Source organism: Larus michahellis, chromosome 13, assembly GCF_964199755.1.
Source record: "Larus michahellis chromosome 13, bLarMic1.1, whole genome shotgun sequence".
NCBI classification, from domain to species: domain Eukaryota; kingdom Metazoa; phylum Chordata; class Aves; order Charadriiformes; family Laridae; genus Larus; species Larus michahellis.
This window is the reverse complement of record NC_133908.1, coordinates 12183861-12211152: the sequence shown is the minus strand read 5'-3', so window position 1 is coordinate 12211152 and position 27292 is coordinate 12183861. Positions and strand designations below refer to the sequence as shown.

General features: G+C 41.9%; 1 protein-coding gene across 16 annotated transcripts in view; it reads left to right on the top strand.

The window, feature by feature from the left end:
* KDM2B (lysine demethylase 2B) overlaps positions 1-27292 on the top strand; it is a 124479-nt gene that overhangs the window by 42618 nt on the left and 54569 nt on the right. For 9 of the 16 annotated variants that reach the window (XM_074606749.1, XM_074606752.1, XM_074606754.1 and 6 more), the window contains 4 exons: positions 5511-5604; positions 6534-6687; positions 17928-18043; positions 24401-24527. In XM_074606749.1, the coding sequence (XP_074462850.1) occupies positions 5511-5604; positions 6534-6687; positions 17928-18043; positions 24401-24527 (491 nt within the window). Of the gene's footprint in view, positions 1-2049; positions 2182-4705; positions 4733-4763; positions 5078-5510; positions 5605-6533; positions 6688-17927; positions 18044-24400; positions 24528-27292 lie in introns of those variants that run through there. The other 7 variants (XM_074606762.1, XM_074606763.1, XM_074606761.1 and 4 more) reach the window with 4 other exon arrangements.

Genomic DNA, 27292 nt, shown 5'->3' with positions numbered 1-27292 from the left:
CTTTACTAAGTAGGGATGGATTTAAACAGATGCTAAAATGCTCTGCTGAGCTGTGGTCTAATTAGAAGCTGAGGGTGTGCCTCTGGAGACAGAGATGGCCCTTTGAATTGAGGGAGCTCGCAGGTCCCACAACGCAACCTGGTGCTGTTTTATGCATGTGAGATACTCACATGCACTTTGTATGTCATTTGTGAATTGCTTTTGATACAAAACCGCTCTATAAATATAATTAAGTACAAGAAAATTAGACCAATAAGTGCAAGTTCTCATTAAAACTTTACAAGCGAGCAAAGTAAATAAAATGTAATGTCTTCAAGTCAGTGTGTTGGTCGCAAATCCTCCTTTGCGTAGAGCTTGGAGGACTTGCAGCATCACTTCTGTAACTGGAACAAGTGCTGGCATTTAAGACTGTGGTGAGCCTGGGGCCGAACAGCCATGTTGTAAGGATGGAGAAACGAGTCGTGTTCTCACTGATACCAAAATGCTGTTCCAGGGGCAGACGGCCCCGGCTCGCTGTGAATTGGCAGCTTGGTTCATTTCCTTGCAGCAGTGGGTGCCTTCTCAGAAATTTAAGCTTCCAATTAAAAAAACAAAACAAAACACAACACCACAACAAAAACCAAGAGGCCTGACGCTGTGAGGTCCCCTCAGGTGCTGGGATGTGAGCTCCAGGTAAGACCAGGATAAGGCTGGGACAAGGAAAGTGCTGCCACATAACTTTGGGTCCAGCGGGATCTGTGAGTGTAATTTCACAAAATCTCTGGTGCAGACTGAGGTGCTGTGGCAGAAAATAGGCTTTCTCTTATCTCAGGTGTTGTTTTTGTCTGACTGACTCAGATCGTAACCCCCTCAGGGCAGGAACCGGGTCTTTCATGTGCTTTTTGAAGTGCCTGGTGCACGCACCGCGTTTAATGATTAGTTACTATTTGGTCTTGATAGGTGGTGGTTTGCTTTTCCCTCAGCCTGGAAGTGCTGAACTGTCTTTTACTGGAAGCGCTGGTTACCTGAGCCGGGCTGCCCTGCTCCTGAGGGGCGAACCGGGCCTGGTGCCTTTGTGGGGCTGGTGGCCGGCTGGTCTTCTGGCCTAGGCTCCCCAGGGCCCCTCGATGGGGGCTGGAGGTGGGTGTCCTCCGTGAGGGGGTGATGTACCTTAGAAATTGGAATTTGGGACAACAGGGGGTGTCGGGGCTCTTCCCTGAGGGGCCCTCCCTGAGGAGAAGCCAGGGCCCTCCCTGAGGAGAAGCCAGGGCCCTCCCTAAGGAGAAGCCAGGGCCCTCCCTGAGGAGAAGCCAGGGCTCTTCCCTGAGGGGTCCTCCTTGAGGAGAAGCCAGGGGTCTTCCCTGAGGGGTCCTCCTTGAGGAGAAGCCAGGGGTCTTCCCTGAGCGGGGAGCCAGGGCCCTCCCTGAGGAGAAGCCAGGGCTCGTCCCTGAGGGGTTGATGTACCTTAGAAATGGGACTTTGGGACAACAGAGGGAGCCGGGGCTCTTCCCTGAGGGGCCCTCCCTGAGGAGAAGCTGGGGCTCTTCCCTGCAGAGAGGCCGGTGGCTGCCTGTGGGGGCCGGGCGGCTGACGGGCCGGGCGGACTGGCCCCGTGTCTCCCGGGTGACAATGGTTTCTTTTGTCTTGCGGCGTAATTTGTGGCTTTCAGTTACAGGGCCCCAGTGTGGGAGTGTTGCTCGGTGCGGGTCAGGCCGTTAGCGTGAGGAGTCGCCCAAAGGTAGCTATTGTTTCCTGCCGTCTCCCCTCCAGCTCCCGCTTCCAGATGCTGTGAGACCAGGCCTGGGAGAAGGGGACCCCGGGATGCCGCCCGAGACGGCCGCAGCCTCCCTTGCCCGACGCCTGGGAGCACCCCTTCTGCCTGGGGGAGAGGAGGGAGCGAGAGATCCAACATAGAGCAGGGCCTGCTCCTTTCCCCCCGCTTTGGCACTTGCAGTTGGCTCATGGGTTTGTGGTATTCGGTTTCAGGCTTAGGGATTTCAACCAGCCGGCGCTGCTCCTGGGAGGAAGGAAGAGTGAGCTATACTTTTCTCATTGGCCCGAACAAAAAACAGAAGCCTCTGCTGGGGTTTGGGAGTGGTTTATGGGCTGAGCTCAGTGGCAGGGGAGCCCTTGCAATGCCAGAGGGAATAGAGCCGTATGGTGCGCTGTACCTATTGCAAGAGAAAAGGAGCTAAGCCGAGGGTAATGCTGCCTCTGCGTGTGCTCGCGCGTCTCCCCCGAGTTCATGTGCATGTAACGCTGCGCCTCTGCGTTCCCCTGCCTCTGTGTGTGTGCCTGCGCGTCTGTGCATTTGCATCCCGGCGTGTCCGTCGCTGTCTTTGTTTCTCTGTTTGCTTGCGGGTTTGTAGCTATGCGTGGCGAGTGCATTGTGGGTTTGCCTGGGAGTGTGGTATCTGCGCTGGCTGATGGAGCGGTGTCTCTATGTTGTTTCTGTGTTCCCAGCTCCCCGTGTTTGCTTAGTGGTTTACCTTCATTTGTATCATCTCCCTCTCTCTTTTTTGGGCATCTCTGTGTGTGTTCTTCCCTGTGAGTTTGCAGGTTACTCCATATTTCTTCGCATCATTTCTCTAACAGATTTCCCCAGATTTTTTTGGGGAAAGTTCCTCTTTCCCCCACACTGCAAATCCTTCCTCCAAAATAATAATACGTTAGCTTGAACAATTTCAGGCTTGTGGAGACCATAAAACAAACTCTTCAGTGGGGAAGGGAAGCTCCCCCACAACAGATTACAAGCAGCTGCATGTTTTAAAACCCTAATTGAGGTTGTGCAGGGAGATGAAGTGGAGTTTGCAGGGATTGGATGCGGAAGCAGTTGTGGGAAAAAAAAAAAAAAAGTTGGGGCATCTTTTGTGTCACCTGTGTTTTCAGGGTGTAACTCTGGTCAGATTGTCTCCCCGTGCCCTACTTGGGACTGTGTTCCTGTGACCACTTTACCTGCTGTGGCCCAGAGCGTGGAAGGCAGAGAGCTGATACCAGAGCACGCAGTGGGATGAAGTTTCTAGATTTCTTTCAACATGGATGCTGTGTTATGGCTTTAATTTTTTTCTCTCTTTTTATTTATTTTTTTTTTAATGGAAAAACCTGAAAAGTTGAGTCGTTCCCCAAATTAGCAGCAGTCAGTGATGAGAAGCCGCTTGCTGAGGTCGGAGCGGAGCAGTGTATAAGATTAGCTGTGGCATGGAGCTGTGCTGGGACCATGTGACTGCGGTGTACATTGGAAGAGGAAGCTGTAGAGGTCAATGCAAAGGCATTGTGCCAGACTCTGGCAACAAGGGAGATTGCTATATGGCGGAAGATCGCTTTTTCAGGCGCCTGAGCCTTTCGGTGGCTGTTGAGGTTGGACAAAAGCAGCCCTGTAAGATTAACGGTAGAAATTAAATGGCATGGCTTGTTTGTGGATGGAAAGAAAAACTGTTTTTTTTTTTTCAAAATGCTTTGTGGGTTTTTATTAATCACCATATGTGGCTCTTTCACTAAACCCACCTTTACTGGAATAGAAATTGTTGTGTTTAGAGGAGTTTCAAGAAAACAGAGGGAAAATGGGGAAAACAAGGAAAAAGAGAGTTGCGTGTTCACAGTTATATCTTGGTGTTTTCTCACAAAACTAAATTTTAAGCACTTTGATTTAACAGATAATTCAATCCTGTTATTTCCTCTCTGAACACAAACAGATCGACAGCTTCAAGTTTAGATCGTTGACTACTGAGGAATAAATAAAACCAGCTAATGCTTAGGCCATTTGTGCGCTTTCAGAATATGTTAATATGAATGGGTAATCGTGGGTAGGTAGCACTGTCTTAGGAAATTTTTGTTAGTGTGGTGTATTTCACATCTGACCTTTTGGAAGCTGAAAATAATTGATTCCATGAGAATTTGAATTTTTTACTTTAAAACAACACAAACAAACCTCTAATACTCAACACTGCCCACAAACAGAATTTCCATGTTGGTTTTTTTCTGTTTTATGAGCAATTAGTCAATCTGTGACTTTTTGCAGTTTGGCTGGAAGAAAGGCAACTTCCTTTCTGGGCTTCTTTTATTGTTTTTAAATTCTATCTGACTTGTAATCAACAACATCTTGGTAGAGAAAACATAAAAGGAGAAATTAAAAAAAAAATGTATTTGGGAGGGAAGGACTCATATTTTGAAATGGAGCATATTGAGAGTCTAGACAGCTTCTTGGCTGGCTGTGATTTTTGAGGCATCTGAAATACCCCAGGGGCAGAAAAAGCTCTCTTCCTGCTTCTGAAGGATTAAAAAAAAAAATAATAAAAAAAAATTCCAGAGTGGGGAAGAGGAGAGACGTGTAATTGCACAAGGAGAGGTTTTAATTGTGAGTTGAAGGCGCAGGACCTTTTTCTGAAGCCCACAAATTGACTGTCTTCATGACAGCATTGCGTATCATTCTGTCAACTCGGGCTCGGGATGTGGTTGCTAGGCAGCGGGCTCTTATGTACCTATAGTCTCTCTGATTTGCCAGCCTTCTGCAGACACATGGTAAGGTCCTTTCCAGCCTATCATCTAGAGGGACTTTTGCACGCCGTCTGCATACTGCTGAGATTCTCCCTACCTGAATGTGATGAGAAAAAGACACAGTTAAATGAAACCTTTTTTCTTTTTTTTGACAAATCCCGTTCCGGTACTGTTTCCATAAAACCCCCCCTCAAAAAAAAAAAAAAAAAAAAAAAAAAAAAAAAAAGCCATGAAACGGAGACCGGAACAAGGAAAAGAGGTTAGTGGGTTAAGTGCTGTGTGTTTCCTGCGTTTGCAAAGGTGCCTATAGTGAGAAGAGCGGCTGTAATTCGGCCATTAGTTACAGATGGTGGCTGGAGGCTTGAGATTCATGCAGCGAGATGAGAGCTCTTGTATCTCTTTCCAGCGATGCTGACTTTAAACTGCTTTGAAAACATGAATCAAGACAGCATAAAAAATAGTGGATTTGATACTTAGCGATGCTGCCAGCTGGTTCCTTTATGTATTTTGATGCAGAAATGCTTAGAAATGTGAACAAAAAGAAGTTAATTTGCCAAATGAGGTTTCTGTCCCCCAATCCTTGCAAAAATGGCATTAGTGGCAAGTAGGTAAAGAACATTCAGGAGGATTTATAAGCAAATTAGATTTTTCAAAACTTTGCTCTTTGAAGCAATTTGTGTACAACTCTTGGTGAAGGTTATATCTCTCAAGCGGTGAAGGAGAGCAGTAAAAAGATCACCCCAGGGATTGGCAGTGGCATAAGAAATATTTCTAAACAACATAACTCCTGATGTTTTTCCATTCCTTAACTCTGAAGGCTTTCGTTCCAGTCGTATGAATAGCAAACTCAAATGTGGAGATAGTAATTTTTCAGCAGAAACCTACTTATAGTTACTTCATGTGGCAAATTCCAGTACTATAAATGCAGAAGCTTAATTGGTGGAAACAGTATCACACACGCAGTTAACCTCTGCAAATCAAGACGTGAAATATACTGTTGCAGACTGATTCATTTTTGTCCTTCACTCTGCTTACAGGTACTGTTTGATGAGTGTGAAAGGATGCTTCACTGATTTTCATATTGATTTTGGTGGCACTTCAGTGTGGTATCACGTTTTCCGTGGGGGGAAGGTAGGTGAACCTTGTTTGATACTTGTTTTTATTTCTCTGTGCGTCTTATGGAGTGAAGGGTTGCTTTCTTTTGTTTTTCTTTTTTCTCTTTTTTTTTTTTTTGGGGGGGGGGGACGACAGGGGGCTAGTCAGTGATCAGTCTATTTCAGCTAGCTTTGTTGATGTACAGGGAGTTTGCTGAACTAGAAGGACACCATTCACTTTTATGAAACAAACGAGTGATTTATTTGAAATATCAAATGTATTGTTTGCTGTTGGTGGTGCTTTTAGGCTTGTTACTGCTGCATGGTTTAGAAGTGTCTTGCAGTGAGTATGTGGCTGTGTGTACCCTTGTTGGGTCAGAGTGCCCTCACAAGTCTCCTTCTGTAGCTAGAGCTTCTGTTTCTTTTTAGATATTCCATGTTACTTTAGTGTGCACATGCACACTATGCCTTAACTGAAATATTACAGGATACAGAAGTGTTAAAATATACAGCATGTATGGCTACATTCACATCTTTACTGTTTTAGGTTGCTTTTCCCAATTCTGGTATAGACAGCATATGTTGGGAACTGAAATAAATACAGCAGATTGAACATCTCTGTGGTACAGATACTGTTCATCTATATAGTCCAATGAAGTTGTACTATACCAACACACTGTTTTGAACTGAAAGTAAACTGTGCAGGCATCTTTTGAGTAAGATGTTTCATGAAAGAGAGATGACAACTGACAATTATTACCTTGCCACTTCCAGCACATGGACTAATTGCTGCTGCTATCTGCTGTGTGCCTCTGCGTACAACACCTGGAAAACATGTGTTTTATGTAGAAAGCAGGCTTGGTGTTATGCGTTCATTTGTCTAACACATGATAACCTTGTTGGAATTTCTCGGCTATTTATTTTTGTTGACTGCTGGTAATAGTTAAAGCTTTATTTTATTTTTAGATCTTCTGGTTGATTCCGCCTACTCTGCAGAATCTAGAACTTTATGAAGAATGGGTTCTCTCAGGAAAGCAAAGTGATATCTTTCTGGGAGACAGGGTGGAACGATGCCAAAGAATTGAGCTGAAACAAGGGTATACGTTCTTCATTCCTTCAGGTATCGCTTGTTAACTATTTTTGGAATCACTGGAATTGTGTTTGACTAACAGTTCTCTGTAAAACATTTCTTCACATTTAAACCCCGTATTGACTTCTTTATTTGCTATGACAAAAGAAAGGCTGGGGACTGAACGCATTTAATTTTCCAGGAATTTTCTCGTCCAGACTGATGAAAAATCTACTGTGGAGAAGTATGTGCAGCGATTGCTTGTGCTGTACTGGGGAAAAGGAGAGAGGACTTGGGTCTCTGGGGCTGTCAGTCCACTGCTTCTCATCAGAATCATACTGACCTTTGCTATTGTTAGCTTTCTTGCAAAAATATTTTTCTGCTTTTTGTGATTTCTTCTGGCAGGTTTCACCTGCAGTTCAGTAACCTACTTATTTGCCTCTGTCTGTAGCCAGAGATGGGTTACGATTCCCTGATGGAGCTCAGTGGAGATTCCAGTACATGGAAGAGCAGGGGCTGTGCTCTCTCAGGGTTGCTTCTTGGGGAAACAACTTTATTTTATTATCAAAACTCTTCAGAACTTCTGGTGATGGAGATTGTGCTCAATCTGGACATCTTCCAGCAGCCTAGTCACACTTAATTTTTACACTACTGCCCACCTCAGTAGCTGCGTTGCATGATTCAGGCTTTTCTTGCAAAGCAACCAAATAGTTGCTGCTTTCAACGCTGGTGGCTTCAGCCCCTTGTGCTCCTGTGTAAACTGGATTAAGGATGGTGCAATCTGTAACGCTTCTCATTTAAGATGATAACAGGCTTTGCTCTTTTTGACTATTATGGGGCCATAAGTTTGTTTATAATGATATAATATATTGGCTCTGTCTAGTGGATCTTACCAGGGAAATAAATACTGGTAGCTTTTCTACATGACAGAAAGTCATAGATAGTTCTTCAGACCTAGAATCACTCTGTGGTGATAGGATTATTATTTTTTGATCCTGGAGACAGACAGAATGCAGGTCATGTGAAGACAGCAACAATGTTCTTGCCAACTAGGGAGCATCGTTGAAGGACGCAAATTTGTAAGTATTTGGTAAGACTCAGTCTGGGAGGTGACAGGCAAAATGACTTTGAGAGTGGAGGAGTTAATCCATTAAAGGAATTAGGTCTTCCCTTGAAACAGGTCAGAATGTGCTGTAACTGTTTGAACTGGGTGTTTGAGTGTGCCTATGCTGTTTGCCTAGATCCCGTTACTGCATTTTCGTATTTATCATCATTCCCCTGTGAACAGCCTCCTACGAATAAGACTGTCTGTATGTTAGTTTAGTCATGCTCAGCAGTTGGAATACAGCAAATTGTGGGAGCTTGTGCAGGACACAACCGTAACATGGTGGCTGAAGTGAAGCGATTCCAAATGTGGTTTTTGACTGTAGTTTCTGTTTTCTTAGGAAAGCCCAAAGTACAAAAATGCCAATACCTCAGACATTTTAGGCTCCATGCCATATTTGAAAGGCATATATGAATAATTTCTCTGTAAGCACCTCATGGATTTAAGGGGTTTTGCTCTGCTTTATTTCGCTCGGAAAACTTATTTGCAAATCTCTTATTTATGTGAAAAGGCATTATTTCTGTGTTGTTTTTTTTTTTTTAAGCCTATAGAAATACCTAATTAAAGGCTATTCCAGGTCAGCGAATTGAGCATAGTTGTGTAAAAATTAGTTAATGTTTGAATGTGTTTTGTATGTGTAAGAGTTGATAGTGTTTAGGTTCTGATAATGGGTGCCCGTAAAACTAGTGTGTCCCATACTTTCATACTTGAGCCTGATAAACTCAGGACCAGCCTCAACTCATCCATGAGGAAAATACCTTCTAATTACAGGTCTGGTCACAGAAAGCATAGAGTGATACAGCTAGTGCCCAGCTGGACTGTGAATGGAGAGCATTTCAGCAAAGGACCTTTTCCATAAAATATCCTGTGCTGCTCCTGTTTTTAAGTCATTTTTGGGGGTGGTCGTAGAAACACTATTATACCATAGTAGTGTAAGGATGAAGCAGGTAGAGGAAACTGTAAAAAGACACATGAGGGAGTGAGATCATAGGCTTGTGGGAGATGGAAGGTTTCTCTGAGAATCTAGGATCAGCAGTAGATCCAGTAAATCCCTGAAACTACAAACCATTTGGACAAGAATGGGAGTTATTCTTACAGAAGGCATAATTATAGTGCTCATCAGGGCCTCAGGGTATTTTCCTCTCTATTGCTGCCATCATCCTTACAGGATTAAGTTTAAACCAGTTAATTTCTACCCGTGCTTCTAACCCTGCAAAGCACCGTGAGGCACAATCACAGCTGTGGTATCAAGGAGAAATTGAGCAAAGTATTGTCAGCACAGGGAGTCGTTATGGGCCGAGGTGCATCTTGCAGCATTTTAGGAGTCCCTCCTAAGCGTGGAGTGGGGAGAAGTGAGCTGGGATTCTGAGGGATACTGTTTCTGGGGGTCTTGTGTAGGAGCCCCACGTGGACTCCAGATGTCCCCACAGGACTTCTCCAAAGAAGTGATGCACTGCTACAAGTTCTCACCTCCTGCTTTACTGGTTCCCGCTGCTGAGTCAAGGATGATCAACTCTGGTAAAGTCTGTGGTAAAGTCATAAAATCAACTAGGAACCTGGCATTTTCCTTTAATATAGTTATGCTGATATCAGCATAATTGTTGATTGACAAATACACCACACTTTGCCATGCTGAGGTTACTGGCTAGATGTAGATTCAAGGTGTTAAAACACCTGAAGGTTCAAGAGGGGAGAAAGCTATAGTTACTACCAGTGTCAGCAAATGATAATTTTTTTATTTTTTTCTGTAGAAATCTGACTGTTGTTTTTCCAGGACGGCAGAGAACTTGTCTTTATGCAGGAATATATTAGTAAAGAAAGGTACGGCTCTAGGGTGTTACCATGAGCAATGCTTAATATGGTTAAGTGTTCAACAGAGATGAAATTTGCTCAAGGTAACACATCTTACTCTGGTATAGTGGACAGTGGATGCTGCACATCTGACCTACCTGCCAAATAGAAGTTCTTTATAGAGTGTGCTTTTCTTTTGAGGAATAAACTGCGATGATCTGGAAGAGGAAAAGCATAAGCTCAGTTATTGTCTCAGTAGGGAAACAACAAAATTTTATCAGTCACAATCAAATCCAGAGCCTGTCTAATATTATTTGCACTGTATGGTGTGTGTGTCCAATGATGACTTGCAGGGAGCGTGTGTGAGGTGTTTGGAGTTCATTGTGGTGTTGCGGAGCTGTTTAGATATCTCATCACTGTTCTAGGGACAAACAGAACCAGTGTTTGGGCAGCGTCCCTCAGATTTCTACAACTCAGGATTACTGTATGCACATGTTTCTGTCTTGTATGCAGCCACTTGTTCCGTTATGTCCTGATTGCTCCCCTACAGCCTGTTTGAAATGCTGCTCACTGAGTTAATGCCAATGTGTTATCCAGTTTTTAAATATCTTTAGTGCTTCTCCTTTTACTTTAAGTATTTTTCTCCTTTTACGTCACTGCATAACTTCACTGGAACCTTTTCTATCTATTCTTCTTGCCCTCACCTGCTACTCCAGTCTTTATGTTCTGTAAACCATCTTTTACTTCTGTCCTTGCACTTGTTTTTTCAAGTGGTGCATTATGCATCAAATTCCCTTCCATCTTGATTCTCTAAACACCACGTTAGTTTCTCATGTACTCCTAAACATCACTGTTGTTACCTAAACCCAACCTCAAAACTAAGCATATGCAAAATGAAAAAGTCATCCTTTTTCAATCTACTTGCTCTTTTGGGTCCTTTAGTCTTGCTGAATATGACATTTTGATTGTAAGTGATGGAGTTCTGACACGGATATTGTCTTTCTCCTTCCATGTTGTCCTCTACAAACAAGATCTTGCAGTAGTTTGAAATATGTTAAGCTTGTTTGCTTTTTTCCTCAATATCCTGACAGACCTCTCTTTAAAAACAAACAAACAAACAAACAAACAAGACCTTTTCTTTCATGCGTGTGTATATATACTTGGTGTAGACAATTGCACTTGAAATTCAAGAGAGTTTGCACATGCAAAATTGGGACATACAAAAGCAGGCCAACTAGTAGTCTCTTGTGGAAAACTTGTCTTGCAGTAAGCGTCTCTGTTGTTAATATAATTAAGAAGTAAGGGTATAGTTTTTATGTGTCTTGAAAAGGTGAACTCAGACCAGTTCTGGATTGTTACTGACAGTGTAGTCTGACAGAATATGGATAAACCTGGATTTTCTTCTCTTTTTGTGAAGACTGATTTCACTGACCTCCAACGAAGTTGCCACGCATACTGTGGATACAATTCCCAGGGTTTGCAGTGTGATCAGTCTCAGAAGGCTTGCAAACATACTGGTTTTGGTTCCTTTGGGATGAGATGGCTAATGCTACTAAGGGTTTCTGTAATCATCCTCTGTTTCTTACAGGCTTTTTCTAAGCCTCTGCTGCTGGTCAGAGGCAGTAGCCTCATGAGCAGGTGTGCTTTTGGGTTGACTCTGCATGGGTGTTCTTACTGTAGGCTTTCCAAATATGTAGCTTTAATGCGAGTGTACATTGAAGAGATGGGCCATTTTGGGTGACTTCTGTCTGTTCTTTAAATCTGACAGTAATGGTCGCAATAATAGACCACTACACGGTCCATAAAATAACAGCCCAAGAAGTCACTGTGCATTTTTGATTTCTGAAAATTGAGTAATGGACTGCCACTAGATACTGTAGAAGTCTTCTGCAATGCTGATTTATTAGACGTTCCTATGATCAAAATCCAGACAGGGTAACTTACTTTCAACTGGAAATGGTGTTCCTTTCTGGTTCCTCTCCAAACTTCTCACTAGTGTTGCTGCGTGCTATTTTATAACAGTTGTGTTTCACCTTGGAGTTGACAGTGTTCCACTGAGGAGTAAGCTGTTTGTTTTACTTTATTTTTCTTATGTTCTTTATAATGCACTTTGGGGCCTTTGACATGGAAACATGCAACTGTAATCTCTCTTAATTTCTTGAGGTCTGAAGAATGAGCCACAGTCTAACAAAATATTCTCATTGGTCTGCGGTGATTATTATAGTAACATGAGAGTGCTCCAAAGTTCTTGTTTCCAGTCAAATGCAGAAATAACGACTTTTCTCAAATGAATGTTTTTGTGAAGGAAAGTGAACTGAGATGAATGTTCTGTGCTAGGCTCTAGGCAGCTGTTTGCAAGAATTCAAAGTGCTTCAAATACCGTATCAGTGGTTATCAGTAGGATTCTGCCTATTACGAGTCTGCAGTCGTAGGTCACCTCCGCTATGCCAGTCAGTATTTGATGAATTATTATGTAATGGGTCCAGAAGGTAGCATATAGTCTTTATATCGAGGAGAATGACAGGCTATTAAAATGTGACTGGTAAATTTTTTGCAGGGAGTTGTGCTCAGGCTGCATAGCTGACTGGCTATTTTTGGTTGCCGTTCACTTTTCCCATTTTGGGAGCTTCCACTGACATTAATGGAAGCTCCTTGTCTGTAACCTTTAGGGACCAAGCGATGAAGATCAGTGGAGAGGATCAGAGAGGGGAGGTTTTGCCTCGAGTGTCTGCTTTCAGACAGAAGGTGATCGCGTAATGTTGGATTTTTAGTTCTATTGCTCTGTAGTGCTCTACCTAATTCTTACCAATGATGTAAGGTTGAGAATTGCTGTATTACTTGTACTACTGAGGTAAAATTATTATTTTTTTTTTTTTTTTACTTTTAAAATTTAAACATGATGTTTCCTTGATGTTTTTGGTGGTGGGCACTATTACGATGCAATCATTCCTCTTTAGAGATGAGACAAATAACATCTCATTTGCTGGCAGTGCCCACTATAAGGTTACCTCCTGAGTCACTTTTTATTTTTGAGACATGTATATTTCATCTTTTCCACCCCAAGTTGCTGTAGAATTGCAGGAAAATACATAAGCCTTCTATATCACAAAGCAAAATATCTGTTCAGTTACTAATGGAAACAGATGCATCATGGTTTCAGCTTGGAGCTTGTAGTCTGTTTGCCCCATAGCTTTATAAGTTAATATTCTTTTTTATTATTCTCAGATGGATGATTGCATCCTTGAAGATACAGTAAGGCCCCTGAAATCTTCTAACAAATTTGCAATGTTTAATAATACTTGCTTTATAAAATTCAAAAGATAATGAGATCGTATCTTTCTCTTAACTGTTCAGAAAAGCTTTTGTTACTGTTAATTTTACCTTCTTGATTTACTAGGGATGATAACATCTAAATATTGAAGTGTATCTGAGGAGTGGTGGAATAATTTGTAACTGTAAATCAGCTGAGAGTATTTCTGAGTCTCCTGAATAGGATTCCTGCTCAATGTTGTCTTCACTTCATAAACTAGGATTGTTTTGGGAAGGAAAAAGTACTCATGAATCACCAGTAGCTGAAATAAAGATGATCAACTTCAGAAACACCGTTAAGCGGACAGTCTTCTTGCTGAGGCTTGAAATGGGCGTTGTGAACAGTGACCATGCAGTGTCTGTACTCCCAAAACCACCTATCCCCATTTAGCTGGGCTTGTCGCTGGTGTGGCTGCTGTGTGGTCTGAAGTCCTCTGCTCGCAGGGCAGGACTGAGCAGTGGCCATGAAGGAGCCTCTCTGCAGCACTGAGAGTGCGCTCCAGCCGCGAGCTGTTGGACCAGCCAGCGAAGGAAGGACGGGCTGGTTCCACGTTGGCTCAGTCGTCACTAGTGCCAGAACAGGCTGGTTTGAAACTGGTCATCCACGAGGAAGAGTTTTCTAGTTCATGAATAATCCTTAAAGCCATATGGTGTATATCTTTCTCTGATGTGTAGGGTTTGATTGTAGCCTTAGATAATGTTTAGCAGGTGCTTTTTTTGTGTGTCTTTCAGCCAAAAATGAACAATGCCTTACTCCACCGACTTTTGACGTTTTTTAGTCCTTAATCCATTTGTTCTGATACTACTCCAGTGCTTTTTTTTAGCATTAAGGATAAAATCAAATTTGTGTCATTTTGTTCTGTGTTGCTTTCGCTTTTTTTGAGAATATTACAGTTCTCAAGAGTATTACCAAGGGGAGGGATGTTATCTCCTATCTTGCGGTAACCCATGAAACATAAGGTTGTGCAGTAGTACCAGGGTTTATGTAAACAGTAGAAAGCAGTCACTGAGGAGAGAATCAATGCCGCTCACTTCAGAGGTGTTTTATTGGAGGTTGCGTGGCAAGTTTTTGCTGTGAGAACTGAAAGATGCAGACATACACGAGCAGACATGACAGGCTGTCCAGCATAGAGTGACGTGATCATACATGTCAATGGACCTGTCAATTCATCTGGCAAAAAGTAACAGCATAGCTGAAGGTGAGACAGGCAGGATGTATCGGTGTGGATGATACTAAAGCAATCCCCTTGGCCTTCCTTTTTGTCTTCTGCATACCTGCAGCTTAGTCCTATTCTGGCGGTCTGTCATCCTCTTTAAAAACATTTGTAATTGGGAAGCTTAGAAGATGGGTGGTGTTGTTTGTAAATGGTCACAATGAACATTCATCCTCCTCAGTTTATTTCTGAGTTCTGCTTGTATCTAAGCTGTGGGAATGAACTGAATGTGCCATTCAAGTTTGTCTGTTCTCAGAGCTCATTTCCACAATATATTACCTTCATGGAAACTGTTTCCTGTTTTCTGCTCATCTCGTTTCCTCCTACTTCTAATTTTCTGGTGCTGGCCTCTTCAGTTTTTCTCTGAACACAGCCTTGTTATTAGAAGAGGAGGGTTTTTTAAATTTTTTTCCTTTGTAACATCTGTGTCGATCTTCCTGTGGTTTTCTACTTCGTCAATTCTTTTGTCTTTTTTGTCTAATCTTGCCCATAGTGCCCTGCCTCCCTGGAATACACCTCTTGGTGCTTGCGTCTCTGCAGTTTCAATATTGCACGTATGTTCCTCAGGCAAGTTGAAACTATTTTGGGATGCAGCGTGACAGAAAAACACTGTGCGGTTGAGTGGTCAAAATCCATGTCATGAGCAGGTGACTCCTCTGACAGGGCTGAGTTCTGTAGCTGGCAGAGGGGCTGTGCGCTGGATCCTGCATGTGGGAGCACATGAGCTGCTGGAGATCTGGGGATTCCTTGGCACTTAGCTGTGTGTCTAGCTCAAGGCTGTTCAACAACCCATGGGTGTTGTCCTTACCCATCTCTGAGCTATGCCTGCAAATCATCCTACATCCTGCTTCATCTAGGGGTAGGAACTTTACTTCCAAGGACTTTACAGGTAATGACTTCCTGTTTGTTGCTTGGTCTCTGATTTATTTTTATTTTCCCAACCCTGGTGGATTTTAGTTCATCATTATTACAGGGTTTTGTTATTGAGAACTGTGTCATAAAAAAGTTATTCAGTCTTATTATTAGAAATATGCGTATCTTGAGGGAACTAGTGTTTAGTTAGCTCCAAAATTGGGTGTTGAAGGTACTAATTGTTTGTAAGGTGAGTTTGGACTGGGAGACCAGAGGTTGTCTCATGTACTTTAGGGAAGACTTTCAGTTTGCACTTCTACCAGCTCTTCAACAATACTGGATTGAAACTATATTCATGTATGTTAATCTTTCTGTTGAGGGTTTTTCATGTCTGGGACGCCATTTGTTGGGGCATTAGCTCAAGCCAGTGATAGGTCCTTTCACATTTCTCCCCAAAATGTTGGGACTACTATCAAGGAAGTCTAGAGGTTATTCACACAAAGACATTTGCCATCTAGTGGGAGCAGAGTCGAGAGGTCAGGGAAGGTGTGATGAGACTGAAACCCAAAGAGCAAGAAGCCAGCTGCACTCCATGTGAAATTTCCACAGAGGAAAAATAATTTGTAGGAGGAGGCTCCTGTGTGGTTGTAGTAAAAGCATACACTTGAGGAACAACTGCATTGATGGGATTTCATTTTATTTTGTATAAAATTAAGGATATCTCCTTTATACATTTTATATAGGACTAGAAAGCCAGGTTTTGGCTCAGTTACTCATTTTATTTAAATTGTAAATATTTGATAACAAATTGCACTTAGAATTATGTTGATCATTCCATTAAAATAACTTGTTGCATCTGCCAGCTCCAGTGTGTTTGTACATTGACTGATCTGTGCTGAGAGAACTGCAGTGGCAAACAGTGGTGAGGACTCTTCAGTGTTCTGCGGATAACTGGCTGTTTCTGACCTGTCTTCTGCCACCACTCAGTTGTGTGGCCATAGACAAGTATTTTCACTTTTTCAGGCTTCAGTTTGTTTGTCTCTAAAGCTGACAATTAAGCTGAATTGTCATGGAAATTGACCCTGTTTTCAGCACTTACCCAATAAGTTGGCTTGAGGGACCCTGCTACAGATTTGCTTCAGCACATGGATTCCATTCTTTTCCCCAGCCATATAAATCTTTGATTATCTAGTGGAAGTAGTAGCTCCAGCTTCCTTGACCTTGGATTTTATTTCCTTCACAAAGACTAGGATCAGGAAGATCATTTATGTTTCCATTAGTTTGCTCTTAGTACAGACTGGTGTTTTTCGTGTGAGGTGGTGAACCACTTCAACTGTGAAGAATTTTTATAGTGTTGATGTATGTAGTTGCCACAGTACCCTTACATGGAAAAAAAAAATAAATTCCTCTCTAGTTGGTTGTTCTTGATTTGGAAGTAATAAACAGGCTGGATCACTGTGAGCAACTGTAACTGAAATTATACGAACAGGAGCAGGAAAGATGTGATGGTACTGAGAGCTGCCAGAGCTATGAGCCACCTGCTTTTTTATGTCTCACGTTTATCATGTGGAATCAGAGCTGTAAATTGACTGAGCACCGGAACAGGCTGCCCAGAGGGGTCATGGAGTCTCCATCCTAGGAGATACTGAAAAGCCATCTGGACATAATTCTGGGCAGCTGGCTCTGCGGGGCCCTGCTCAAGCAGAGGAGCTGGACCTCCAGAATTCCGTTTCAACCTCAATCGTTCCATGATTCTGAAATTCAGAAAAATGTATCCCGAGTGATGAGCTTGTGTTTCCAGGGGGAAAATTGTAGTGCTGATTTCTTTTCCTTCTTGTCTCTCTTCTACCAATACGCCCTTAAATGAAAGCCCCGGTTCTGCTGTCTGCTGTGGCTCAAGGACTTCTCAGCTATATCTTCGCAGGCCTTTACAGTCTAAAGATTGCTGTGGAGGAGAACTTTAGTGGCTGCTAGCTGGAGAACCCGTTAGGCTGAATGGCATTTTCCGGCTCCCTCACTGATCTTGAAGTGAAGGAAAGCTGCCACAGCTTTAATGGAAAGTACTGCACAGTTAGGAGAAAATTGACTGCCCCCTATGTTGCTTTGGTGTCTGCTGGTTTATAAATTGTAATGCTTCTCATTAAAAAAGAAAAATAAAGTGTCAGGTCTCTGTGGGTCCCAAATCATTAGCAGGATCAATTCCTTTTTCACTGCAGAGATCAGAGGCTACAGTCTTGCATAGCCAGTCCTTCAGCTGCTGACATACCAAGCAAACAATGCAGAAGCAGAAGAGCTGTTGTGTGGCTGCCTGAATAGCTATGCCTAGATTTTTGTTGTGATAGTAAATTTTTCCCTTGCTTTGGAGCCTGTGAAATGAATTCAGTCCCTTGCAGGATTGGGTCAAAACAGTCTCATCAGCTCCAGTGCTAGACATGTTAAATCTCTTAACTTGGGGCTTGCAGTGAAAAAGATTTTTTGGTTGCTCCAGGAAGTTGATAATAGGATACGAAACTTTAATCTCTGAAGGAGGGCTGATAATAATTTGAAATTGTTGACATCTGAAGATGCATGCTCTGGTGCTGGTGTGAAAGAAGTTTGATGTGACTCAGTCCACTTCCACAGCCCTAGCCCACCACCACTGCTAATATGCTTTGCAACCCTACTGGAGGTGCCAGTAGATACATCTGAGAACCAAGTGTATTGAACAGACTGAATTTACTTGTTAGTCATGGATGTGGCTGAGTCACAAACTTGTGTCTTCTCAGTAAACACTGTAACTGTTCTGTGAATAAATAGAAGAACCCAATTTACAGAGGATTATAAGACTGTACATAAGAAGCTGTCCTTCTGCTATGACTAGTCTTAAAGTATGGCTGTGAGCACACCGTTTAACCTTTCACTGCTTTAACCTCTCATCCCCTGCAGAATGGGGTTCGTGGCATTGATAAAATTTGATTATAAATTGCTCTGTAATACTACATAGCATGAGGCATTCTCAGTTCTTTGCTTTCCCTCTCTAGGGTGGATACATGCGGTTTATACTCCAGTAGATTCTCTGGTGTTTGGTGGAAATATCCTGCATAGCTTTAATGTTCCCATGCAGCTTCGCATCTATGAAATTGAGGACAGAACAAGGGTAAGGATACTTGACTCTCTTTTTAACTAAACAGTTCTTTGTGACTATGATCTATCATAGTTGCTCTCTTGTATTTCCCTTCTGACAAACAAGAACTGACGGTATCTTCATGTCAAAGTCATTGAAACACGAGGTAAATGTGAAGAAATGAGTCTTTCAAATGCTGGCTATTTTTAGTGGGATTTACTCGTCTGTTTTTCCCTACTTCCCACAGATGTGTCCCTTCTGTGTCTTCTATCTGCTTGTTAAACTTTCATAAACACCTTCCCTTTTGCACAAAAGCACTTTACAGACCTTTGTACTAGTACTTCTGGTAACCCCCTGCTTATCATCTCTCTGTGCACACCCGAAATGGATACCTGAGCCTGGAGAACTGTTGGGACTAGGATGATTCTACTGTTCACAGCTGAATTGATAAAGCCGCACAGAAGCTATGAAATGAAGGCTTCTATACTTTGCAGGATTTTCTTCTACAATGACTCAATACTATGCAAGAATTTCTTGGAATAAAGAGAGTCTAGGGTGGGGCACTAATCTGAACATTGTGATGTTCATCTGGCTGTAGCATCTACATGATGGAAAGAGTATTACATCTCAGAGGAGGTTACTGTGCGGCCTCTTTGTTGGGAGTGAAAATTTTACCCTTGATTAATAAATAGGACACCTAGTTGTCATATACTCTGCAGTTTCATAAAGCAGCAGAATCTGAAGGAAATGCCACTGTTTTAATAGGCTAATAAATAAACTGTGCAAGGCAATTGCAGCGTTTCAGTGCAAAGATGGGCCATTGGTATGTACAAATTCAGGTTGGGACTTTTTGTGGCTGGCTGTTTTGGAGGCATTGCACTGAAACAGTGGTGGCAAACCACTGGCACAGGTGCCAGGTGTGGCATTCGTGGAGATTTGGACTGGAAAAATGGCAGGAAGTTGCAATTCTTCTTCACTAAAAAGTCTTAAAATGGTATGTCTTGGACATCGGTACAGTTCGCTGTTTGTCTCTACAAGAGGGCACAATTCTGGCTCCAGGTGGGCTTTTACCCCACGTTGCTTTCGTTGCAGTGAGAGTGAATAGGTCTGAAGCAAATATGTATTGTTTTGAAACACATCTCTGACTCAGTGAGAGGAAGGATATCCTCCCCCCAGCCTCCCCTGCTTCACAGGGGGCACAAGGCCTGGTAATCTTCACATTGCAACACAGTGGTGGGAGCAGTTAGTTTCCTGGAGTGATTTTAATGAAGAGAAGGAATATTAAGCAGAAAAATGAATTCTTAGTGGAAGAGAGATGACGACAAAAGCAGAAATTCAGGGGAATTGCGGGAAATGTAGCAGAGACCAGAAATGGAGGTAGAGACCAGAGTGGAGTTCAGCCTGGCTTTGAGTAGGTGTCCCAAGGCAAGAATGTCAGGTGTCTTACGAAAGCGTAAAGGGACTTGGACAAGAAAAAGTTATGATGGCAGAAGCAAGAAGGGGCTCACTGTGGCTAGACAGAGGTGCTAGGCACAGGAAGGTTTTCAGAGTGACTGTAAATCAGAACCAGCAGTGTATATGCTGGATATATAACTGCAGATGCTCACGGGGAGGGTGTGTTGCTGATGGGAAGAATGCTATCACAGGCAACTTGCATGGACAATGGAGAAGTGAGGACCGGAAGGAAGGATCAATGCCAGAAACAAGTTATTTCCATTGATGTCTATGGGAAAGAGGGGAAGGAAACACTCTTTTTCATGCAGTAGGAGAAGAGCTGGTGTTTTGTTCCCACAGGACTTGAGCAACCCAAGATCACACGCCTTGGGTTGTAACTGCTCAGTAGTGCTTCATGTCAGGCCCTTCTCCTTGGGAAGCGGGGTGCAGCTTTGATCTCCTAAGCTTTTACACCAGGAGGCAGATTTTCCCCGTAACAGTCTAGTATTTTGGTAACTTCTAGGAACTTGCCAGCCAGTTACACTGAAATGCTTTTGAAAAGTCTCTAGCACCTTGATCCTGTGGGAAAGTTCTGCGAGTTGGATATCTGCCTCTTTGAAAATGTCCTTGTCAGAGTGCTTTGGAAAGGGGTATCGGAACATTTGGAAGTCCCAAATCAGACCTTTACTCTTGTCAGTTTTGGTTTAGATTTTCTTCAAAGTCTGTGTAAATCTTTGTCATTTTCCCTCCAAAAATACTTCAGTGTTTTTAAAAAAGACTAATGAAAGCCAACAGCCCAGAATTACCACAACTTCATAGAAACGATTTCAATGCGTGTATGTTGCTGTGTGCTAGCAACGGGTTACGCACAGCGTGTACCTGTCTCTTGTCACAAACTTGTGCTCTTAGGCAGCCGTATAATAATGAAGCTGTGAGAACAGTCAAAGAACAGCAAGAATTTCTAGACAGAAGCAAAATATAAGCTGTGCAACTAAGGCATACAGAAGTTTGATAAAAGGCAGGAAAATCAATACTGTCATTTAGAAATAATAACCCCACCCCCATCCCAAACCTAAAAATATCATGCAGGAATCTTGAAGGGATAGATGTTTTCAAAACAGAATTCTAGTGTGTACTACTTTATTTGCTTTGCCAATCAAATTTTGTAATTTCTTTTTTCAAATAATTCTATTCATACACTGGCTAGTATAGAAGACTCAGTACCGTGTGTAGTTCACACAAATTTGCCAGTGTGAACATACTGCAAATGAGTTTCTCATCAGTATTGATCTTTCCATTGTGTATAGCACAGAAGTAAATTACATGATGGGATTGACGAAGTAATTTGCCACACTCAAATCAAAGTGTAATACAGGTGTGTTTCCCCTCTTCATTTTGCACAGAGCAATTTTATGGAGGTTTCACTGTGTTTAAACCTGCTATATAATGCTTAATCATCTTTGATTGCTGATATTCAAAGTCATTTTTATGCTAGGTGTAGTTGTTATTGTCTTAGCAGCTAAGACAAGAATAAATACATGGTTGAAATGGTAATGCTGATTTACAGCCTGATAAAATAGCCTAGTTTATACACTTGTCATGCTTATTCTAGCTTAATTTTTCATATCCCTGGGAGACTTTTTAAGAAGGTTATAGCCATTTAAAAATAGTTTTAAGGAGTAATAAAAAACATGTATATTGTTGAAAACAGCTCCTAATGTGCAATTGAGGTAAACAAATATTCTCCAGCCTTACAGTTTGTAGAGACTCTCATTTTGCAGTCTGGCTTTCCTAGAGGCCAATTAACAGCTAGTCAAATAGGCCAAGCTGTTTAGCTTTCTGCTAGACCAGCTTGAATAACTGCAAAGAAGGCTGCCGTGCAGCCGTGCAGAGATTCATCATCTTGGCATAGGGGTGTTACAGCTCTGTATTACTGAAGAGGAAGAATGTGTCAAACTTACTCCCAACTCATCTAAATTTAACTGTGTTAAAATATTTGAACATGGATAGGGACTAAAGTACTCAAAATATATACGTAAGGTGGTCACTCACAGATGATGGTATTTGCTACTCGTTTTGTTTTCTGGAATGTAAGATAATGTTTTAAGTGGACAGATTAATTATTTTGTAAATTGTTTTTCAATATTGCGATTAGATTGATTGAACACAAGTGGAGTTTGTAATGATTGTAATGGACGTTGTGGAAGAGACTGCTACTTTCTTAAGGAAAATGTGTGCCTTGCTTAGGTTTTTTTTTGTTTTGTTTTTGGAGGGGGATATAAGTCTCTCAAATAATTTCACTTTGAACTGAAGAAACGGATCATATTCCAGAGAGGATTTTTCTTGCTGTACAGGAATAATTAAAAAATTTATTCAGTGGGTTGTAAATTATTAATCACAGAAGTTAGAGCTGGAAATGCCTATTAGATGATCTAGTGTATTTCCCTGCTAGTGGGGGATTTAGTCCTCTGGCAGTGTCCGTATGAAATATTACACTTTAAATTCATCACAGAACATGTCTAATTTCTTTCTTTCTTTCTTTTATTCCTGCCCCTCTCCCCATAAGAGTTAATTTGAGCATAAGTGTACAATGGAAAAAGTATGGACGTGTACATAATGCAGTTCACATCCGTTATAATTAATAAATGTCCAAGGATATCATAAAGAATGTACTTCTCCATAAGGCAATCTCTGAAAGATTTTTAAAGCACTGTTAGACTTGCTTTACTGGCAAAAGGCACTGTAGATCTTTGCACAGTATCTCTTGCTACGTGTGGTAGCTCTTACTTCTGAAGGTTTGTAAAAGCCGAGCCTTCTTGGGCAAACAGTGAATTACAGAGGCATGGAGGGATTTGCTGTGGGTTGGAACATGGATAGTGAGGCAATTAGGAACTCAAATTGAATATTAAAGATTGATACACATAATGGGAGCACTGCATGCATTACTGCCTTGTCTTTCACATTGAATTAACATTGGTAACAACTAAATTTGGTGAAGCTCAGAATCTGTCAACAAATGTTGAGCAATGATGTCTTTAATATTCCCAGGCATGTGGCTGAAAACCTTTTGAAGGCTGAGGGGTGGAAGGCGGCTTCCTGTTTGTAAGTCAATTCTTTGCAAATTTTGTTTCCTGCAGTGCTCTCTTGGAAAAATTTGAGTTCCTTTATTAGCATATATTTTAGCATGGCTAATTTCCCCTATGTTCCGTAATAGTGATAAGTGACTCCATCTCTTCTTTATGATAAATAACTAAACCAAAGCAAAAATATTCTCCAATGCAAAAAGGCCCTGGGGTTAAACGTTCTCACAATGAGGGGGATGTTGGTTGGTTGGGTTTTGCCTTTTTTTTTCCCCCCCCTTCTTTTTTTGGTATGTGTGCTTTGTAACAAACAACACGGAAACATTTGAAAAGGTGCAGCATCGCTGGATGCATGACCTGTAGCAACATGCAGTTCAGACTTGCCAGCTGCGTTTGTGTTGAATTTAAGAGATCTTAACTTCTGGGAATTGCCATGAAGTGTTTAAATCCTACACTGTGATACATTTAGTGGGACAATACACTGTTATTTTCCCTTCATTACATTTTGTTTCACTGCTAAAAGTGTTTGCATTTCCTGTGTCGTGGGAACAGAGGCAAGTTCTTTGACTGTCCACCCTGGGGACAGTTTTCAAATATGGACATTCTAGTAAGTCATTGGTATGCTCAGGTGGATGCTTACATCTCCACGCAGATGCTTTGACAGTGTCCGCTTTGCGGAGCTGAGTCTGAGTTTCCAGGTGCTGGGCTACTGGTTCTGTTTAGACTTTAGGGGGTTGGGTGATCTGGAGTGGGGTTGTGCTTCGGTTTTGTTTTTTAAAAATGGGGTTTCTAAGATAATGCTCCTTTCTGGTGCAGTGCAGCTTTTCACTAAAGGTGAGTGGGCACCTCTTGGCTGGGTGAGCAGTCAAAATGCATAGAATGTCTTAAAGCAGTTCCTATAATCTCAGTGCAATGCATGCATGCAAGCCTGCAAAATGCAAATTTCTGTGCCACCAGGAGAAAGAAGTGTACAGTGTAAGTACAAGTGCATGCAAGATGCATGGCATCCATTTTTAACAAATCACAACAAATACACATATGTTCTTGCATTTTAGGAGCTTCCCAGATTCTTCCTTGGTATAGTGACCTCCCATAGATAGAAAACTATGTTGGAAAGGAAGGAAACCCACTTTGTTTTCTTTCGTATCTGAAATAGTCTCACAAATACATGGTGTTGGAGAGCAAGCTTTTTGTGTGAGAACAACAGGTCTGAGGTATAAGAAAAAGTGCACAGCTTGACAGGATCTTTTTTCAAAATCCTGCTTTTCTGTTCTGTTTGTTGCAAAAGCTAACTTGCTACCAAAATATTAAATGTAAACCACATAAGGGATTTTTACTTTCAATGTGTAGTTATCAATAATCAAGAATTTGTTTGTTCGTTTAATGAAATTGTTGTGAAGACCATAATTGAAAAAGACGTATTTCCTGCTTGACTCATTTTAGGTAATGCTGCCATTTTGATAAAAATCATGTGATAGTGTTTAGGAAATTAAAAAACACACCTTTATTTTAACTTGAATTTTAGTGACTAACATCTGTATGTGACCACCCTATGTTTATACAGTAGCTAAATAATACCGAAGGGGCCATCCATCAGTTTCATGATTTCACAAGAAGACGAACTCTTTCCTCTCCCACCACCCCAAGAGGATACAAATTAGTGAACCAAGAAATGATGCTATCATGGCAGGCAGGCAGGCAGTCTGCTCATTTTGTATGCTGAAGGCATACATCTCACTCCACTCCCACCCTCTCTCCCCTCCCCCTCCTGCATACTGTTTGTGCTCCTGATAACACGATGAGAATGATGACTGGCCCTTGTGCTGCAAACTTCTCTCCCTTCCCCATGGACTGACAGTCTTGATCTTGCTTTCAGGTGCACGCCAAATTCCGTTATCCTTTCTACTATGAAATGTGCTGGTATGTTCTGGAGAGATACGTGTCCTGTGTGACCCAGCGCTGCCACCTCAGCAAAGAGTACCAGAAAGAATCAATGTTAATTGGTGAGTGAATCCTTTGAGTGCATATTCAGAACTGCTGCTAGCACCTTAGGCTAGTTACTGCTTTGGTTTCTGCAAAGCAGATTATAAATTGAACAGGAGAACTGTAGAAATTCTAATGAACTATTTCTTTATTTTGGGATGGAGAAGGTTTTGACTCTTAAGCATTTCCATGAAGTGCCAGCCTACTTTGAATTATATTTATTGAGCGTTCCTTTAGCAAGTGGATCCCAGAAAAATAATTTTTGGATGCATTTGTTCCTTGGTTTCAGTAATGTTTGTGTTGAGATGATCTGCCAAACAGTTGAGGATTTACTGCTGTGTTTGGCACAGTACCTTAGTAGCCAGAAATGTGTGCATTGTAAATGTGGTCTGGTGGGATGGATATTTAGTCCTTTTATAGAGCGTCTCCTCTACAGAATGCATTATGGCACGAAACCTGGCTTGGTTCTCTTCTCTTTTCTTTAATCTCTACTCTGGTTCTCTCTGTTTGGTGACTGACTTCTAGTTCTGCAGAATAACAAAACCAAGAAATCACCTACACAAATCTACATGATCTATAACCTAAGTGCGGGGAGGTCAAAGAAACCTTTACAACAATAGCTGAAAATGGACTGAAGCAGACACGGATAGATGTGTCTGAAGCAGGAGGGCATTGCCTTGGCACTGACGGGAGCTTTACATCAGTGTGTGACAATTCCAGTTGTTACCTTGATGAACTGCCCTCTTTTTCCTCCCTCTAATGGAACACGATGGTGGGCCATGTTGCCTCCCTGGTTTTATGTGCAGAATGGCTGAAAGTAGCACAAGCACCAGCTAAATCTTAACTCATATGTGTTAAGTGTGGAGGAGGACTAAAGTATTTCTGTGCCTCCTGTAGAAGTTCTTAGTAAAAGGGATTGAAGAAGTTACGGGCAGACGTCACTCTCCAGTGGAAGCTAACAGTCCGTGTAGATAGGCCAGGGAAATTTCTTGGGGTCGTTGGGAATTTGGGTGCTTGATATTTTGTGTCTCTGCTCTGTGAGACCCTGGTCGGAAGGGTTAGCTATGCAGGAACTCTGTGTGGAGGAATTTTTCTTGTTATATAAGATCATCTGAGAGGAAAGGATGAATGAGCCCCTTAGATCAGCTCTTTAAAAAGCGGTGACAAAACTCTGATAACTGCATTCCTTGGAAAATAAGGAACAACCTCCCGTTGTCTAAACCACTGGCATGGAAAGAGGCTCGTCCTGCAGGCAGCGTGGGGGTGCCGGATCACTGAGGTGTAATTTCAGAACAAATTAGATATGGGGAGTGGATGGTTCAGGATATTGAGATGGGACCTTTTCCAGCTAAATCACCAATGTGAATTCTGGGTCAGCTCAGTAATTACTGATAACGGTTTGGTGATGTGCCTCAGTCCAGTTAATAGCTGAGAGATATTCAAGTCGTATAAAAGCTCACTGGGGATCATAGATGTCCAGTGTCTAGAGGGAAAATGGTTGTTCTGCACGGTTGGTACTCAAAGAGTACCAACTGCAAGGGCATCAGGAAGAGGAGCCTGGCTATTTGGAAAATGGTTTGATGGCAACATTGTCTGGGGCTTGTTGTCTCCTATGGTGGCTTCAGTTGTTGGCCTACTGGAAAATGAATATTAAATTGTTTTGCTGTTGTTTGGGCATGGTCTTATGGTCATTTCAAGCTACTGTGAGAAATGTGCTTCTCTCACAAGAGTACTCTGTTTCATGAACTCCTAGAGATTGTGCAGCTGCCCTGGGAGATGAATCAGTTCAGTGATCTGACTGAAATTTAACCCTAACAAAAAATTAATATATTTGTAGGATTAATGAGCTGGTCTGACCTGTAGCCCTACTGGGTGGCTGCGAGTGCCGAGTCGAGGTAGGTGCTGGGAGTGTCTGGCTGGGCAGATCTTGAGCTGTTGTTACTGTCTTGAATGGATCGGTCCTTTCAGCTCACCGAAGTGGCATCTACTGACAGCGTGTAGTTCATCCACCTGCCTGCTATCTCTTGACTTCAGAGTATTAGCAAGCTGATAAAATCTCTGACACTGACATCCAAGGCCTTTCTCTTCAGGAGAGACAGATGTATCTTTTTTTTTTTTTTTTTTTTTGTCAGAAACTTGCTTTTTATTTCTTCGCAGAGTCTTAACCTTAAAATAATTTTTTAACTGGAGATTGTGGTTCAAAAGACTACATCTACTATATGTACTGGATCTTTCACTTTGGATTTGTCAAATTCAAAGGAGTAAAGGTACATTATTTACCTTTACAAAGTTGTGCTTCTTTGTTCTGTGTGAGTCATACTGTTTCAAATACTTGCTTGTCTTTTCTTTTAACCGGTCTCAGTGTCCAGCCTCTTGACTCAAATAAATCTGTGCAAACTGTAATCTTTGAATTCCACTCGTTTCTTCTGTGGTGTGTATATCTTAATATCATTCACCTGCCGTTGTATAGGAGATCCAAATGAGGTCAGTGTTCCAGAACCTCACTGTTTTGTTTTTTAAGCTTTTCTTCAGAACTGCTAAGGTCCTTAAATTGTCTCTTCCTTAGAGACTTCTCCATCTGCAAGCAATTTCTTGATTTCCCATGAGAGAATATCCCTAGATGAAGAATTTCCCATTATTCTCCTTAAAGAGTACTGAAACAAAGTACTTAACTTCTCTGCAGACCTCTCATAGATTTAATTGTCTTCTGTCCTTGGTTTAAGAAAAAATTCTTTGCATCCTTGTATGCATTTTCAGAAATTGCTCCTGAATAATCTTAATGTTT